Source organism: Gossypium arboreum, chromosome 9, assembly GCF_025698485.1.
Source record: "Gossypium arboreum isolate Shixiya-1 chromosome 9, ASM2569848v2, whole genome shotgun sequence".
NCBI classification, from domain to species: Eukaryota; Viridiplantae; Streptophyta; class Magnoliopsida; order Malvales; family Malvaceae; genus Gossypium; species Gossypium arboreum.
Genome location: NC_069078.1, coordinates 77139279 through 77156227, shown reverse-complemented (window position 1 = coordinate 77156227; position 16949 = coordinate 77139279). Strand labels below are relative to the sequence as shown.

The window sequence follows — 16949 nt, the reverse complement described above, 5'->3', positions numbered from 1 at the left end:
TTCACTTTTGAGACCCATCTCATCTCTTTTAGTCTTCCAAACAAAGATTAGCATGAAACAGTAGGGGTTTGGCTTTTGTTGTATATTTATGCTTAGCTTCTTTAAACAAAACTTTTAACGGTTATAGGTAGCTAGCTGGGCCTGGGGTATGGCCTAAGAAACTGCATATATTCCCATCTCTCTTTCTTTCAAACACTCCTTTTCTAGCATTTCAGAATTGCTTTGCATTGCATTCAAATAATTTAGTGCCCCCCCTCTCCCCTTTGTTTGTCTTTTTAGGCCAACAAAGGTGCAGACGAAGCTTTTTGACTGCAGAAAAATACTCACTGGGGAAAAGAATAAACAGTTGAGAGTTTTGGATTATTTGTTGTAAGCAATTCCTTGGGTCCTACTTCTCTCCTATTCCTTTCTCTACACCCCTCACATACTATTAGCTATTATGCAATTGCATCATCAACATTTTTTTTTCTTATGTCAACTTTTCATATTCATTTTTAACATATGTATATTTGGGTATCAGTACTTCAAAATAAAATGAAGAGAAGATAAATATTGTATGTAATGTGACCGTCTCAACAGCATCGAGAATATTATGTAGTATTCAATAAGCTCTGTTGATATGTATCAAGATCCTTGAAGAATGGATATTCATGTCAATAAATGGTTACATCACTAAAACCATATGATGTTTTGCTTTGGATTTTAACCAATCTCCTACGGTTTCACAAAAAAAAAAAATTATCTCTATATAGTTTGAAAATATATTTATTTACCCCGAAAATTATTTACTAAGTAATTTTTATTTATAAAAGAGATGCTTATATCCTTGTTTTTACTAACCATGTATTTTATACTTATTGTTATTCTTTCTTCATTTTAATTACGAAATAAAACTACATTGAATTACTATAAAACTAAATTTTAATCTAGCTATATTTTAAGTAAAATTTAAAATTACATTTATTAATTTAATTGTATATATTATTAACTTAGGATGGATTCATTAAATTATTTTTATTCAAAATAATCATTAAAATTTATAAGGTTTGATGGTAAAAAATTTATTAAAATAACAACAAAAAACAAAGGAAAAGAAAAAAATAAAATATTTCTATTGGAATTTAATTTGATTATTAAAATATCATTTTAATTTTTGAGGATAAAATATTATTTTATATGTTTTCCTTATTTTGGTTTTAACTAATTTTTATCATCAAAACTTTAAATATGTTTAGTTATTACATTTAAAAATTAAATAGTTTAATGAATTCATGTCACATTTAATATATAATTTAATTAAAGTTTAAATGTTTAATATTTATTTGAATAAAATTCTATTTAAACAAATAAATAAAGAAGAAGAAAAAATACCAATAAATGGTTAGGGCAATGGTAAAAATACCCAAAAAAAATGAACAAAAATTAAATACAATTAATTATCATTCTAGAAATTTTATTCAAAAATACATGAACTGAATTGAAAAACACATTATATTTAAATATACTAGTATTAGAATATAATATTATAATAATTTAATTTAATAATTATTAAAATAAACTAATTAAAATAAGAAAAATAAATTAAATAATAGTATTTAATAAGGGCGGCTTTATTAAATTCACATTTAAAATATATATTTTACAACGATACTCAAAATGTGTTTTATCTTTAAACATTAAAGCTAGTTTTCAAGAATATAAGAACGGTACCCAAAGAAACCACGACAAACCTTGGCAGGTATGTCATCATGTCAACTCATTTAAAATGCTAAATACCTTCTTGGGCTTTCAATACAAAAGGACATTCTTCTAGTTTTTCTTCTGGGGGTTCTTTATATCGGCAGCTATGAAGTTTTCATTAACAAACCATGTGAGCCTAATATCTTTCTTATCAGACTGCAAATATTGAACGGTTTGACAAAGAATGTTTTGCATTTCTGCAAAAAAAAAAAAAAAGAGAGAGAGAATGTTGTGCATTAAAAAAAAAAAGGAGAAGAGTTCGAATTAGAATTAGATGATTGAGGAATGAAAGGGAGATCTCTCGTTTTCTGTGCAACAAAAATATGCTTTGATATTAGTTATATATATGTATATGAGAATTCCAAGATATACATAGTGGTGTGAGTGTATCTCTTCTTTCCATGTAATGGCACGCTGTCACTCAGGAATATAAGAGCAGTAGTAAATTAAGATGGTCCAAACCAAAAGCCTATATCTCCCACTCACCCACCCTTTTATAACTTGTATTTTGCATGGCTCATAATAATATATATTCACATGTTGTTATAGCAGAATCATATATGAACCCCATTTTCTCTTCTTTAATGGAAGCCATTAATCAAACGTATATGATTTAGTGGAACATATGTTCCAATTCATGCAAATTAAGTCTGAGAGTTTTAAAAAAAAAAAACTCATTTATTTAATCTTTTTATGTAATATATATATCAAAAACTTATAGTAAAATCAATCTTTTAGTACAATCACCACAACTGCCTTGTTTCCAAATGATTTGGTACCATGTAATTGGATATGGTAAAAAGAAACCATACTCATAAAAAAAGAAAAAAAAATTGCCCGGACTTTGGAACTTCCTCATCATATGATTTTCTTTTTAAATTTTGCTTTTATAACTTGATGATTTGTTCATTTTTCCCCCTAATTTTGAACTAAAGAGAGGGTCCAAAAGCTCCCCTAACTTTACGAAATAATGAAGAGAGAGAGAGAGTTGTGCTTTGGAGTTGTGTATATTTCTTAATAATCCCAATGAAAAATATGTAATATTTGCATTTTAAGGCTATAAATCAAGAAACGAAATTATGCAATTTATTAAGGCTAAACCCCACTCTCTTCTGGGTTTTGAGGGATTGAAATTCACTGCAAAAGCTTCCTTTCTTCTCTCTCAGCCTCACTTTAGAGCCACCAGTTTGCTTCTCCACAATTCCACATTTGCCCACGCTTTTTATATACTTAAATCATTTCATACTACAAGGCCTCTTTTGTCCTTTTACATTAATTCCTCAACCATGTAATTGCTACATCACATACTTTCACTTGGCTGATTTCATGTTAATAAAAAAGAGTCTGTTTGAGCTACGTTATTAATTAAAAAGGTTGTAAGATTGTGTAGGCTTCAAGGTTACAAAATCGAAATGATTATGTCTAGATTTTGTTGGTGTGCACTGCACTCGAAAGATAAAGGAGTCGTTTGTTGATCATTTTTAGGGTAAATATACCATAATGTTAATTTACTTACTATATTTATATATTGCATAAAAGAGAGAGACCCACTTAGGTTAGCAATACCATATAATATATATAATATGGAAAAATGAGATAGAAAAAGAGAGTAAGCAAAGCTGAGTTGCCTTTGATACTGCTGCATCCGTCCTGCTTGTCAGCACATGCATTCCACTTTCCACTACAAAATCGACTTTGGACCCCAAAATTTAACCTCACCTACAAGAAAAGCATAGCCCACCATCTCATATATTTCACTCTCTCTCACCACCACCCCCCAAAATCTAAATCTCTCATCCTACACACTACACTACCTTACATAACTCCCTTCTCCCACCTTTCACCCACTGCACTACCTCTTGTTTTCTGCTGCCGCCCTAACCCCTATCATCCTATCTCATGATTTCCCTCATCTTTTCCTTCTGTTCATGCTGCAGCATCCATGAAACTTGAACTTCTCCAACTTTCCTTCATCTAATCATTTGTTCCTAAGCGTCCTTTCACCACATACTTTTGTATAAAAAAAGGGTTTTGGGAGAGACAGCAACATGAGAGCTGGGGGTTGCACAGTGCAGCAAGCTCTAACAAATGAGGCTGCTAACGTCGTAAAGCAAGCTGTTAATCTTGCTAGACGGCGTGGCCATGCCCAAGTGACTCCCCTCCATGTAGCAAGCACCATGCTGTCAGCTGCTACTGGTTTGCTCCGCACGGCTTGCATTCAATCCCACTCCCATCCCCTTCAGTGTAGAGCCTTAGAGCTTTGTTTCAATGTTGCCCTCAATCGCCTCCCCGCTTCGTCATCCAGTCCCATGTTGGGAGCCCATTCCCAGTATCCTTCAATCTCTAATGCCTTGGTTGCTGCCTTCAAGCGTGCTCAGGCTCACCAAAGACGTGGATCCATTGAAAACCAGCAACAACCACTGTTAGCAGTTAAGATAGAGCTGGAGCAGCTTATAATATCTATATTAGACGATCCTAGCGTAAGTAGAGTGATGAGAGAAGCGGGGTTCTCTAGTACACAAGTCAAAAGCAACGTGGAACAAGCTGTGTCCTTAGAAATCTGTTCCCAAAACGCTCCTTCCACAAACAGTAAATCCAAGGAAAGTAGCAATGGAAATTTAGTCCTCTCTCAATCTCCTACAGCTTCTCAGGTTGGGAGTAGTAAAGTGGAGAAACAAAGAGGATCAGATCCTATAATTAGGAACGAAGATGTGATGTTTGTGATAGAGAATTTGATGAAGGAAAAGAGAAGAAGTTTTGTGGTGGTAGGAGAGTGTATTTCAAGCGTACAAGGTGTAGTTAGAGCTGTGATTGACAAAGTTGACAAAGGAGATGCTCCTCAGTCTTTAAGAGATACCAAGTTTGTAAACCTACCCTTCTCATGTTTTGGGCATCTAAACAAAGTAGAGGTTGAGCAAAAACTTGAAGAGTTAAAGAGCCAGGTTAGGAGCTGTTTAGGCACAGGGATTGTTTTGAATTTAGGAGATCTCAAATGGGCTGTGGAGTACAGGACAAGTTCAAGTGAGCAAAGTAGGGGATATTACTGTCCAGTGGAGCATATGATCATGGAGCTTGGGAATTTGTTGGGGGAGAGTGGAAGGAGGTTGAGGCTCCTGGGGGTTTCTACCTTCCAAACTTACATGAGGTACAAATCTGGCAATCCATCCCTCGAAACTGTTTGGGGTCTTCATCCTCTAACCCTTCCTGCTGATAGCTTACGCTTGACTCTCATCACTGACTGGTAATTAATTTCATCTTTTCATAAATCAATTAATAAGATTTATTACGGCCTTATTCAATCTTTTATAGCTTTTTTTAAAATTAAAAAAAAATTCTTGTTCAGTGATGCGCAAAGTCAGGTCACAAGCAAGAAAGTAGAAAACGGGTCAAGCTGGTGGATTTCGCTTGATAATGGAGGGGATGAGAATAAGCAACAGCTGACTTGCTGTGGTGATTGCTCCACCAAGTTCGAAAATGAAGTTGGAAGCTTACAAAGCAGCAGTGCATGCAATAGTGAGTCCACCACCACTTCAAGTCTCCCTCCATGGTTTAAACAATACAAGGAAGATAGCAGAGGAGTTGGTGCCAATGATAAGGTTATAATCACATTCCCCAGGATAATCTTCAAACCAAATTATTGTGTCCAAACCATATCCATATACAAAGTTGAAAACTAACTTTTTCCTTTTGTTTTTATTTTTTCTCTACCTCCCAGGACTCTGCCCTAGTCAGACAACTTTGCAAAAAGTGGAATTCGTTTTGCAATTCAGTCCATAAGTTACAGCCATATCCCATATCCGAAACAACCCAAACATTCTCTTCTGTTTCTCCTCCTTCCTCTACTTGTTTCTTTTCAAATGACAAGCACCATGACTGGCCTGCGCTTGAACCTAGACAGGCTTGGAGAGACCACCCTTTATGGATTTCTGAAACACTTGAAAAGACTGCTGAACCCACCAGTGCTAGTTTGAGATTATATATTCCAGAACATAATTACAAGGACCCCAAACAACTCTTAACCCCAAACCCTAATTCCACCCCCAACTCAGCTTCTTCCAGTGATGTGATGGAGATGGAATATGTTCACAAGTTCAAGGAGCTAAATGCGGAGAACTTGACCACCCTTTGCACTGCATTGGAAAAGAAGGTGCCATGGCAGAAAGATATAGTTCCTGAGATCGTGAGCACAATCTTAAAATGCAGGTCAGGGATGTTGCGAAGGAAAGGCAAGTTGAGAGACGGTGAGTGTAAAGAAGAAACTTGGTTGTTTTTCCAAGGTGTTGACGTTCAAGCTAAGGAGAAGATAGCCAAAGAGTTGGCAAGGCTTGTTTTTGGTTCACAAAACAACTTCGTCACCATTGAATTAAGCAGCTTCTCATCCACAAGAGCAGATTCGACTGAAGATAGTCGAAGCAAGAGATCAAGAGATGAACAAAGTTGCAGTTACATGGAGAGATTTGCTGAAGCAGTTTCCAGCAACCCACATCGAGTGTTCTTCATTGAAGATGTTGAGCAATCAGATTATTGCTCTCAAATGGGTTTCAAAAGAGCTATTGAAAGAGGAAGAATAAGCAAAGCAAATGGAGAAGAAGCTGTCCTTAGCGATGCTATCATCATTTTGAGCTGTGAAAGCTTCAGCTCAAGATCAAGAGCTTGCTCCCCTCCTGCCAAGCTAAAATCCGATGAAGAAAAAGTGGGTGCATTGGCATTGGAGGACACAACAAGTCCTTGTGGGTCATTGGATTTGAATATGTCCATTGATGATGATAGTCTCCAAGAGGAATCAATCCATGATATTGGGCTTCTTGAATCTGTTGACAGGAAGATCGTTTTCAAAATTCAGGAATTATAAAATTTAAAAAAAAAAAATCCTGTAAACCCTTTCAAGTAATTTCCTTTTTTTTTTTTTTTTGTGAAAATTCTCTTTGTTCAAATAGTCTTTAGATTCTTAGACATTTCTTAGGGCTGGATTAATACAAGAAAAACCAACTTGCCTGTTTTTGTAAAATTACTTTACGTGCATCACTTAAGCTTCTACTCTATTATTTACATACAAATTAGTTATCTGATAAAAATAAAATATAATAATTTATCATGGATAGCAAAAAGTTGAGTACCCATCCACGTTAATTTATTAACATGTACACCACTAAATATTAATGTAATAAAATGCCATGGCATGGTCAATTCATGAAGTGATGAGATGCCATTGCCAACTAGGGTTCTTTTCTAATTCAGGGATGTTCTAATTGTGATAGGCATTAAACGATTACAATATTTGAAAGGAGATAATTTTGATTGCACAATATCAATATATATATACCTTTGATTACAAGGAAGTTTGATGGAGGGAAACAACTTGGAAATACGACCACTGGGCAAAGTGCCCTTTTTTTTCATTTCTATATTTTGAAGAATAATGGTGTCAATTAAATATATTATTCAAACAAGCCATAATCTCTGCATGTATTTATTTTATTTCTAAATTTAGAGATATTGGTTACTGAAAGTTGTTTCTCAAATAGCCTTCTTCCACAGTTTCAGTTTAGACAATCATATGCTTCATAGTCTCATAGACAATCAACCATTGCACCTTTTTTTTATTTCTATATCTTCTTTGGGTTTTTAGAAATGGGTCCCTAACTTCGTCTAAAAGGAAAAAAAAAATGGGTCCCTAACTCCCTATATCTTTTTTATTAAATTATTTTTCTTGAATGATTCAACCAGAGGACAGCATTATGGAAATATTTTGGTAACAAAATATTGGATGCTTCCAATAAGTACATATATATATATAAAGTGATAAGAATCATTTCTATTTCCTTGCAAAAGCAAATCAGAAAGATTATAGGGTTTGAAAAACCTTACAAATGAAAATCTTTTGACATCCAATTTTTTTCTTGTGTTGTATCAATTGATATTATTATTGTTATCTGCGTAACAGGATATAAGTTCAAATACTTTAAAACTTGTTTATCCTTTTATTTTCGAGTTGAAAAAGGATTATAAATAATTCTAAATATTATCTATTAAATTTAAGATAAATTTTAATAATTAAATGAATTACACTCTAGTTACTATCTTAATAATAAAATATAAATCTATAATTAATTTGAAATATTTAATATAAATATCCAAATCAAATCAGATTCATGACCCGCCTCTATTTAGATATCATGACTTCGTTGTGATCTTTTCTCTGTATTATTCCTATATTACCTAAAAATATAAATATGTCTATAACAATATTAATATTTATTAAATTTTGTGAGCGTTAGTCAATGTCAAGATATCAATATCAATGTCTACCAAATGTAACTACACTTTAATTAATGGCCTAGTCAACTTCAATGGGGAAATTTAAGGGCATCTCTCTATTAAATTCTCTTCATTACCTTAATCTCTATTCCTTTAAAACCAAGTGGTTTTTGAACTCCATATGATGATTTGATAGTTAAGGGTATTCATCACCTCAGATGTGGTTTGAATTAGAGTCGTATTAATCGCATTTTTTGTTCGGACTTTACCCTATTATTATAATTCACAAAAAAAAAAGACAATAACTTTTATCATGCTTTAGTACGTCTTATTTTAAATGACACAGATTTGATTCTTACTCATCTCTAACACTCTACTTATCATAAAAGTGGATGAAGTATAGCAACATTCAACTGAACATTCATTATTTGGTAGAGTATGAAAATGAAAGGAAAGAAAATAAAACATTTAAAAAATTCATAATTTTGATCTAATAAACAGTTCTTTCTCATTTTCTTTTCTCAATTTTTATACATTAAAATGAAAAATAATTATTTCTCTTATTATTTTTCCTACCAAGCACACTCAAAAATTTATTTTCTTTTCATATTTTCATTCCGTCGTATCACTCAAATTTTATTCATCCAAGGCCCAAGCACACCCTAACTTTTAAAACTGATATTTTACAAAATGTTGAGGAAATATGTTTTTTTTTTAATTTATAATTATAACAATAAAAGATTAGATTAAAAAATTGAAAAATGAATGCGGGTATGTTAAGCAGAAATGCAATTGGAAGGATTAATTTAGTGTATATTTAATAAAATGAGAAGCAGAAAAGAATATATGGCGTGTAGCTTAGGCTTAGAAAATGGAGCTGCTTTAAGATGGAAACTTATTGCTTTTGACTTGAACTGAAAGTGAAGTTGCCCTTCTGTCGTGCTTATTAACTACATTCCTATTTTTCACTAGCGTTTAATTCCTGTTGTTTGACTTGATCCAATACTAAATGCAGCCTATTTTCTGACAATCAAGATAATAATAAAAAATTAATGAATAAATCTTTTGCATTTCTTTTAGGGTGAATGAATGAATGAATCTTTGATCAGAAGTTTGATTTTCTTTTTGTAGAATTAATGAACAAATCTTGAAAGATGTATAATAAGAAAAACAGCAATAAAACTTGTATATAATGGTTTGGATATATACCAAGAATAGCATATATATGTATATAAAAATTAAGGAATTGAATATTAGTATATTCTGCATAAATACTAGAAGTGGAGGAGTTAGTCGTGTCACACATATGATATAGGTGCTAAAAATAATTTATATTAAATATAAATTGGAGTTGAAAATATTGTTGGTAAAATATGCTTTAAAGTCCTGTATTTTTTTTTGTATATTTAGAATATAATTTTTTATTTTTAAATTTTAAAATTTTAAGATATTCTTTAACGTTCATGTAACGAAAAATTGACGAACTTAAATTTAACTGGACTTATATTTTTGAATTTAAAAATAAAGAAAATAAATTACTTAAAAGAAAAATAGAATAACTAAATTCTAAAGACACGAATGGGAGCATATTTTAAGGTTAAGGGTATAATCCAAAACGTAAGGGTTGTGCAAAGGAGGAGCAACTTTTTTATTTCTGCTTTAGGCTTTTGGAATTAAAATGGAGAAAAGCAAAATCTTCACTGATATGAAAAAGAGAAAAGAGATGAGCACTTCTTTTTATGCTTAATTTCTGATGCGTTTTGTTTTCTAAAAGAATATATAACTTTTTTCTTTAATTATTTTCGCAAACCCCAAACATTCTCTCTTCTTTGGGGGAAGTAACTATATCTATATTTTACTACTATTAACAGTGAAACAAAAGGTGATTTTAAATTAAGATTAGAAAAAGAAAATAGCAATTTAATTTTTAAAACAGGGAAAATTAATATATTATTCCCTTAATTAAAATGTATTAAGTGAAGGAAAGAGTAAAAAATTGAAATGGTATATTTAGATAAGCATCTCTTTCTTTAAACCTTAAAGATGTTCCTACTTTAGAATCACAAAAAGATATTATTATCTGATGACACCTTTAATTTAGACATAAGAAGGGAATTTGTCGTTTTTTGCTTTTTTAAAAGATTAGGGTAATAGGAATTAGTGCTATTCAGGTTCCATACCTCTCTTTCTTCTTCTTTTAACTAATCCAACTTAATGCTGATTTTATATTCTAATTAATCAACTCTTTTCTTCCTTTATTATTTTCCCTTTCTAAAAGATACAACCCTCCATTTAAGACTGCCTTTTCTCTTTACCTTCTTAATTCTTCTTCTCCCCCTTTTTTTTTTTTTTTTTTTTTTTTTTTCTTTCAACTTTTCACCTTTTTCTTCCCATTTTTCATTGCTTAATGAGGTGGCAACATTCTCTAACCTCTGATTACTTCTTCCATATTAATGCCTTTTCAATTGCTTCATCTTTTCTACTTTCTTACTCAAATTTTTATTATACCCCCTTACAACGCAACACACAATTCTTACTATGTTTATTTTTATTCATAATCTCTCTCAATTCTTAAATCGGATAAAAATCAGATTGATAAGTGCTAAAATTAACATGTTTAAACCTCATTCTTAACGCATTTTTAGGTGATTATCCAATGTTAATTATGAATTTTATGCTCTCAATTTATTAAATTCATGTTTTGATGCTTAATAGAGTACTTGGAAGCAAAAAAGAGCGAAAATCGAAACATCGAAGCAAGCTAAAAGAGCCATACAGGCTGAATCATTCCACACGATCACATGGTAGGTCGTGTCAATTTCATAAGATTGCACACCAAACTGCAAAAAATCATGATTTTTAGGTTTTTCTAACATTCTAATACATATATATGATAAAAAATTAAAAGATACGAATGAGCCGTCAAAGAATATCTAAGAAAATAACTCGAAAAACACCATTGAACTCGACTTGAAAGCAAATTTCCGTCAAAATTAAAGATTCCCAGTTGATTCCTTGAGAAGTTATCATTAGTTTTTTTTTATTTCTTTTAGTTATATTGTGTTTTGGATGTTTTTATTTTCAAGTATGAATTAATTTTCTAAATACATAGGGGTGATGAACCCTATGATTGATTTTGTCGTTTGATTTTTATTTTACGCAATAAATATTTAGTTTCTTGTTCTCAATTATGTGTGCTTAATTTTTACTTTAATATTTCTAGATTATTGATTCATGTTTGATGTGCATAAATCAACGGTTGAATGAACTATGTTTAATATTAGATCTTGCATAATTGAGTGGAATTGTATGCAATCCTAAAAATAGGGTAACATAAATCTACCGGATTAGAGTCAAATCTAATAGGGGAATCCATAACACTAGTTAATGCGATAATAGATTTTTAATTGGAAAGAAATTTCAATTAATCAACTAAAGCCAATTGTTCTTTTGCTCAAAAGAGATATTTGCATAATTTAGAGATTTCTACGGATCAAGGTGCTAAGTAAAGAAATTGTGTAATTTAGATTGAGTGTGACATGAAATCTGGGTGGATTCTGTTTTAGGCATTGTTTCGCTTCTTGATTGAAATATACGTACATAGTTTCATTTCTTATTTTAGAGCGAAAAATCATATAAAAGAAGAATAATTATTTTATTTATTGTTATTGGAGAAAGAATGGTAAGAAATTGTGATTCCACATAATCTTTATCTTTTCTAATAAAAAATGATAAATTAATTTTTTTCCTATTTTTAGTTGTCAGTGAAGTAAAAAAAATATAAACGAGTTTAAATAATTAAAAAGATATTTAACATCATTTTAAATGAATGATAATTATTCATAAAAAGATGTAACTAAGTTTAATGTACATAAAAAATATGTGGGTAGATATCTTGTAGAAAAGAGTGTTATCTTAATAATTAAGATACAAACGATTGTGGAATCTATTTTCTCCCTCAAAAGCAGGAAGGAAAGAAGGAAAATAAAGCTGAGATGGATTTAAGAATAAAGAGAAAAAAAAAAAAGAAAGAAAGAAAAACAATGTACAAAATGTTAATTAAACCTACAGAAAGTGGGTGTCCCTTTAAAAGCAAAAGCTCTTCTCTCTTTTTTTATATTGTTTTATTTTAAACCCTCTCCTGGTTGGAATTGAATACTTCCTTGCAGGGGCAAATCTATTCATCATTTTCTGTACCTTCACTTTTCTTTTTTTTCTTTTTTTTTTTATCACTCAGCGAGAGGCGTCGCAATTACATTAATGGGAGAAAAAGGTGAACCATCTTCGCTCAATGAACAATGTGTTTTAGAGTGGGAAAAAGTTGACAGAGATTTGAGATGTGGACAAATTTCATTGATTTCTTTATATATATTGACGATGATCCTCGATCGGACGGAAGTTTAGAAAATTAAAATTATAAAAATTTTAATAAAATTTTAATTTAAGTAGAGTAAAGAAATAATTTTATACTTTTGATGGTACAAGTCCAAATTTTAACATTTATAATATTTTTATTGTTTTCGAAATAAAAATATATAAATATATTTTATAATAATATAATTTATTTAAAAGTATGTAGGATTATTTTAATAATTTCTGAACACTAACTTAGTTACACAAATAATACTATAGACAAAAAAAAAATTTGTCTAAAATAGTTTGTGGCTTTTGAAGTACACCCACACATTATTTATGTTTAAGAAGTTAGTTTATAAAATAATATTAGTATTTTAATTTTAATTTTAAAACATATTAAATCTAATTTTATTTTATTTTATTAATCTTGTTTAAATAATTTGAAGTTTTTATTAATGAGAGATAATTTTCATATATTTTAACTTATTAAATATTTAATTAAGTTACATAGTATTTATTAAAATTATTTATACTGCTTTTAATTAAATTATATGGTATTTATTATTAATTATTTATAGTGGTCAAGGATCAACGGATGATAACAATGAATGTCTGTTTAATGTTACAAAAGGAATAACCCAAAAATATGGAAGCTAAAGTAATTAAATAAAATTTTGTAGGACGTTTATTTTTTTTTCTTTTTAATTTTAGTATATTCTTATTCTCGAATACTTTCTTAAACTAATATATTACGTACAATGGTTTGATTTTAAGCTTTATATATGTTTAGAAAATTTATTTCAAGTATTATTCATAATTTTTAAAATAATTAATATTCCTCCGTCCTACTAAATTTATCACATTTTAAATTTTTACTAATAAAATATTTTAACTTTTACCTATTTTTCTTTAAAATTTAATATGGATAAAAGTTTTCAAAAATTTATTATAAAAATCTCAATGAAATATTTTTAAATATATTTTTATAGAATTTAATTGATTAAAATATTAAAATACTTGATGTCAAATTTTAAAAGTTTGACATGGTGACATTTTATTGGGACAAAGTAAGTAATATTTTTATTTAGAATTTAAAATCGTATATTAATGTGTGATGTAATTACATTTTGTTAGTCAAATAATATAAGAAATTAAAAATTTTTAATTACAAGAAAATGTAATTAATTTGTAATAAAAATATAATTATTATCCTATTAATTACACTTTTATCACTCTAAAATATTAGAGATTGTATGAAACATGGCGTCACGTCATCATGTCCCTTTCAATAGTTTTATGCTACATCAGTATTCTTATCCTAAATTTTAGGATTTTATCTTGAAAAAAATTAAATTTAAATTAAAATACTGAAATTCAAGATAAGAATACTGATGTGGCATAAAACTATTGGAAATGAATATAGACGACGTGATGTCACAGTTTCATACAATCATTTCTCTGGATAGCAAGTAGTGATCCTAAAATTAAAGTTTATAAAGAAGTTTACCAAGTTACCATCTAAAAAAAGAAGGAACTTTACCCTGTTTTTCTTCTTTTGAGATTAAGTAATAGAAAAATATATGGCAAATATGAAAAGGTATAAGTGGAAGTAGTTTTTTTGTCAGAGAATAGGAATCTAATCAAATTAAAGGAGATCAACTTTATCCTTAACCTAACCTAACTCTTTTAACTTTCTTTCCGTTAGCCAATAGCCAATATAAATAAAACAACCATGTTGACGAACAAATGAAATTCAAAGGTTTCGACCAGCCTGGAGAGGGCTGGGGCTGCGGCTGTGGCTACCACGTAAACATCAGTTATGGCTATCCCTATCCACCCCAATTTCGTAATTAAAGATTGTTTTAGGTGTTGAAACTTTAGATGAATTGATTAAAAAGAAATTGAAGTTTTTCCCCTTGAAGGGCTATAGATTTTAATAGTCTCCATGACCTACCTTCTACTTCTCTCAAACCAACGACTAATTATAATTTATTTCCTATATATGTAGTACTCCACTCCTTTGGATCAAATAAAGCCTGCGAAGTTGAATTTTGCAGATGCTTGGGGTTTTGATGTTGCATCATCATTTGGATATCAGCAGGATATTCTGGTTCTTGAATATATATATATAGTTTACATACAAATATCTCTATATGAAAATTCATCACATTTATTGTGGGTATCTTATTATTTTTAAGAAAAAGGAAAAGACATAACCCTATCTAAATTTCACTTGAAACGTTTCACCATCAATATGTGAAATATCCAACTGAAGAGCTTTTAAATAGGGAATAAACATGTCCCTTTCTTTTGAAACATAAGTAAAATTATATCAGTTTTATGAGTCCAAAAATTCCCTCACACTGACGAATATAAGGACTAAAATTTGGCCCATCAAAATGGGTGGAGCCCCTTAATTGTCCCTCTCTTCCAAAATGAAAATCCAGTATTTTGTCCCAGAAAAGGGATCAATTTAAGGGTCCTTTTTCTTCTAAATATTAATATACAATACATTATTCATAGTGGCGGGTCTAAAACTTGAGCCAAAAGCCTTACCAGGATAACAGACATACTCATTAAGGCAACAACCCTTCTTTGCTTTTTTGGAAGCCAATTAAGCTTATTCCTTAACCTTAGCTTTTACTTTTCCAGGTGCCCTTGGTTTATTTATCTATCTTTTCCTTTCATTTGGAAACCTTTTTCTAACAACCATTACAATTAATAATTCATAACTAAATAACTTTTTGGGGAACTCTCTTTCTTCATTTCATATATAGTTTTTTCTTTCTGCCTTATATTCAAATCATGGTGCTCTTTTATCATAAAGCTTTCATATATATTCTTTTAAGACCCTTGAAGCATATATTGCTTTTACAACTAGCATCAAAGGACAACTTATTTAATTATTTATTATGAAATAATAATGGTGAGAGGGTTGCTGTCCCTGAATTCAGACTGTTTAATCCTCCCACCATAAAACATCATTTTGTGTAAATTAATATCATTGATTGTCTATAAAGGAAGGGTTCAAACACACACATACATACATGCATACATACAACTTGGGAACAGAAACCACCTTTCAATTCTGAAACAAAGTAATATTTGGATTGGCTACAACTTATAACTCTAACATCTCTTACCAAATGAATTCAAAAGCATTTCCCAAGAGACAAGATTGAAACAAAGAGGGGGCGAGGGGGGGGGCAATGCAGTAATTTGCATGGAATTCCAGGTTTTATGAACAAACAAAAGAGAAGAGAAGAGAAGGGGAAAGGCCCCATCTTTAAAGACCCACCAATGAAGTGTTGGCATCTACAAAAGACAACATAAGCATGGAGACAAAGTTTCCACACACCTTAAACCCCCCCCTCTTTTGCAGACTTTAAGAAAAGGGGAGCTAACGTATGGGTCTTTCCATAAGGGTCACTCGCTGTCCCCAATTCCCTTCTTTTTTTGAAATTATGATGAGGGAGGAGGGAGAGTCTTGCATTGCATGAAAGTAAGGGAAATCTGGGATCCCTAAAGTCTCATTCATAACAATCCATGCATAGATATTCCCATAATTCCCACCCACACCCAGTTATTTGTATTCATTGCTTCTTTTTCCATCTTTTTTAATCTTTTGGGGGTTGAGGGGGAGAAGTGTTGCTTTTGTATGGGTTTTTTTTTTTTTTTATCATTTGAAAGTGATGAGAATTGAGGGATCCAAGGAGTGAGGTGAGGGAGAGAATAAAGAGATGCCATATAGTACTTCATGTGCTGCTGTTTTCTGTTATAGTTTTTTGCCCTTTTGGTCAAAAAGATAGTTCTGGGACAACATAACACGCCTATATATAAAATCAACAATAAAACCCCCTCTACCATTTTGATGCTGCTTTTCATGATGATTGTTGGGTCGTTTTCTTAATCCATTTTTTGGGACAAGTGAGAGAGGATCTTCATCATACACATCAACACTATTAATCTTCTTCTGGCCTCGAATGTTTCATACAGTCCATTATATTGGGAAAGGAATTGCTATGTTGAGCCCATCTTCACAAAACCAGCTGGCATCATTGGGCCTGTTCTACACGTTGGGAAGCTTGCTTAGACCATCACCATACATTCCAAATTTACCAACCCATATGATTTCTTTTCATTTCCTTGGTAATCGTGTTTTTTATTATTGGGTGAACTCTTAAAAATGAAGCTAAAGTCAAAAATCTTGCTTAAAATATATACTTTCTCAAATATTTAGAAGTTAATCCCTATACTTTTATTTTTTAAAAATTTTGTAACACTTCAAAACTCTATTCAAAAGTTTCGACTAGATTCAGAAGGTCATATTAACTACTGAAGTGACCCAAAAACAAATTACTAATCGAAATTTTAAATTCCTTTTTGAAAATCATTTTCTTCCCATGTTTAATGAATCCGATAAAACTTAACTTATGTTTTGTAAACAGTGATTTAATTGTCGCTAAAATTTTAAAAAAAAAAGAAGTTAAAATTCCTTGTTCGGCTTGGAAACACTTCAAATTTTGCTAATTGTTAACCGATATTTCAAAATCAATGTAGCACCGGAAAACACATTATTTTACTATTACTCGAAA

General features: G+C 30.7%; 1 protein-coding gene across 1 annotated transcript; it reads left to right on the top strand.

Moving 5' to 3' along the window:
* Window positions 1–3345: 3345 nt before the first annotated feature.
* On the top strand, window positions 3346–6748 carry LOC108454709 (protein SMAX1-LIKE 3). The gene is made up of 3 exons (XM_017753255.2): window positions 3346–4981; window positions 5084–5336; window positions 5456–6748. The coding sequence occupies exons 1-3, from the start codon at window positions 3789–3791 to the stop codon at window positions 6590–6592; spliced, it is 2583 nt and encodes an 860-aa protein (XP_017608744.2). The 5' UTR covers window positions 3346–3788; the 3' UTR covers window positions 6593–6748.
* Window positions 6749–16949: the final 10201 nt, after the last annotated feature.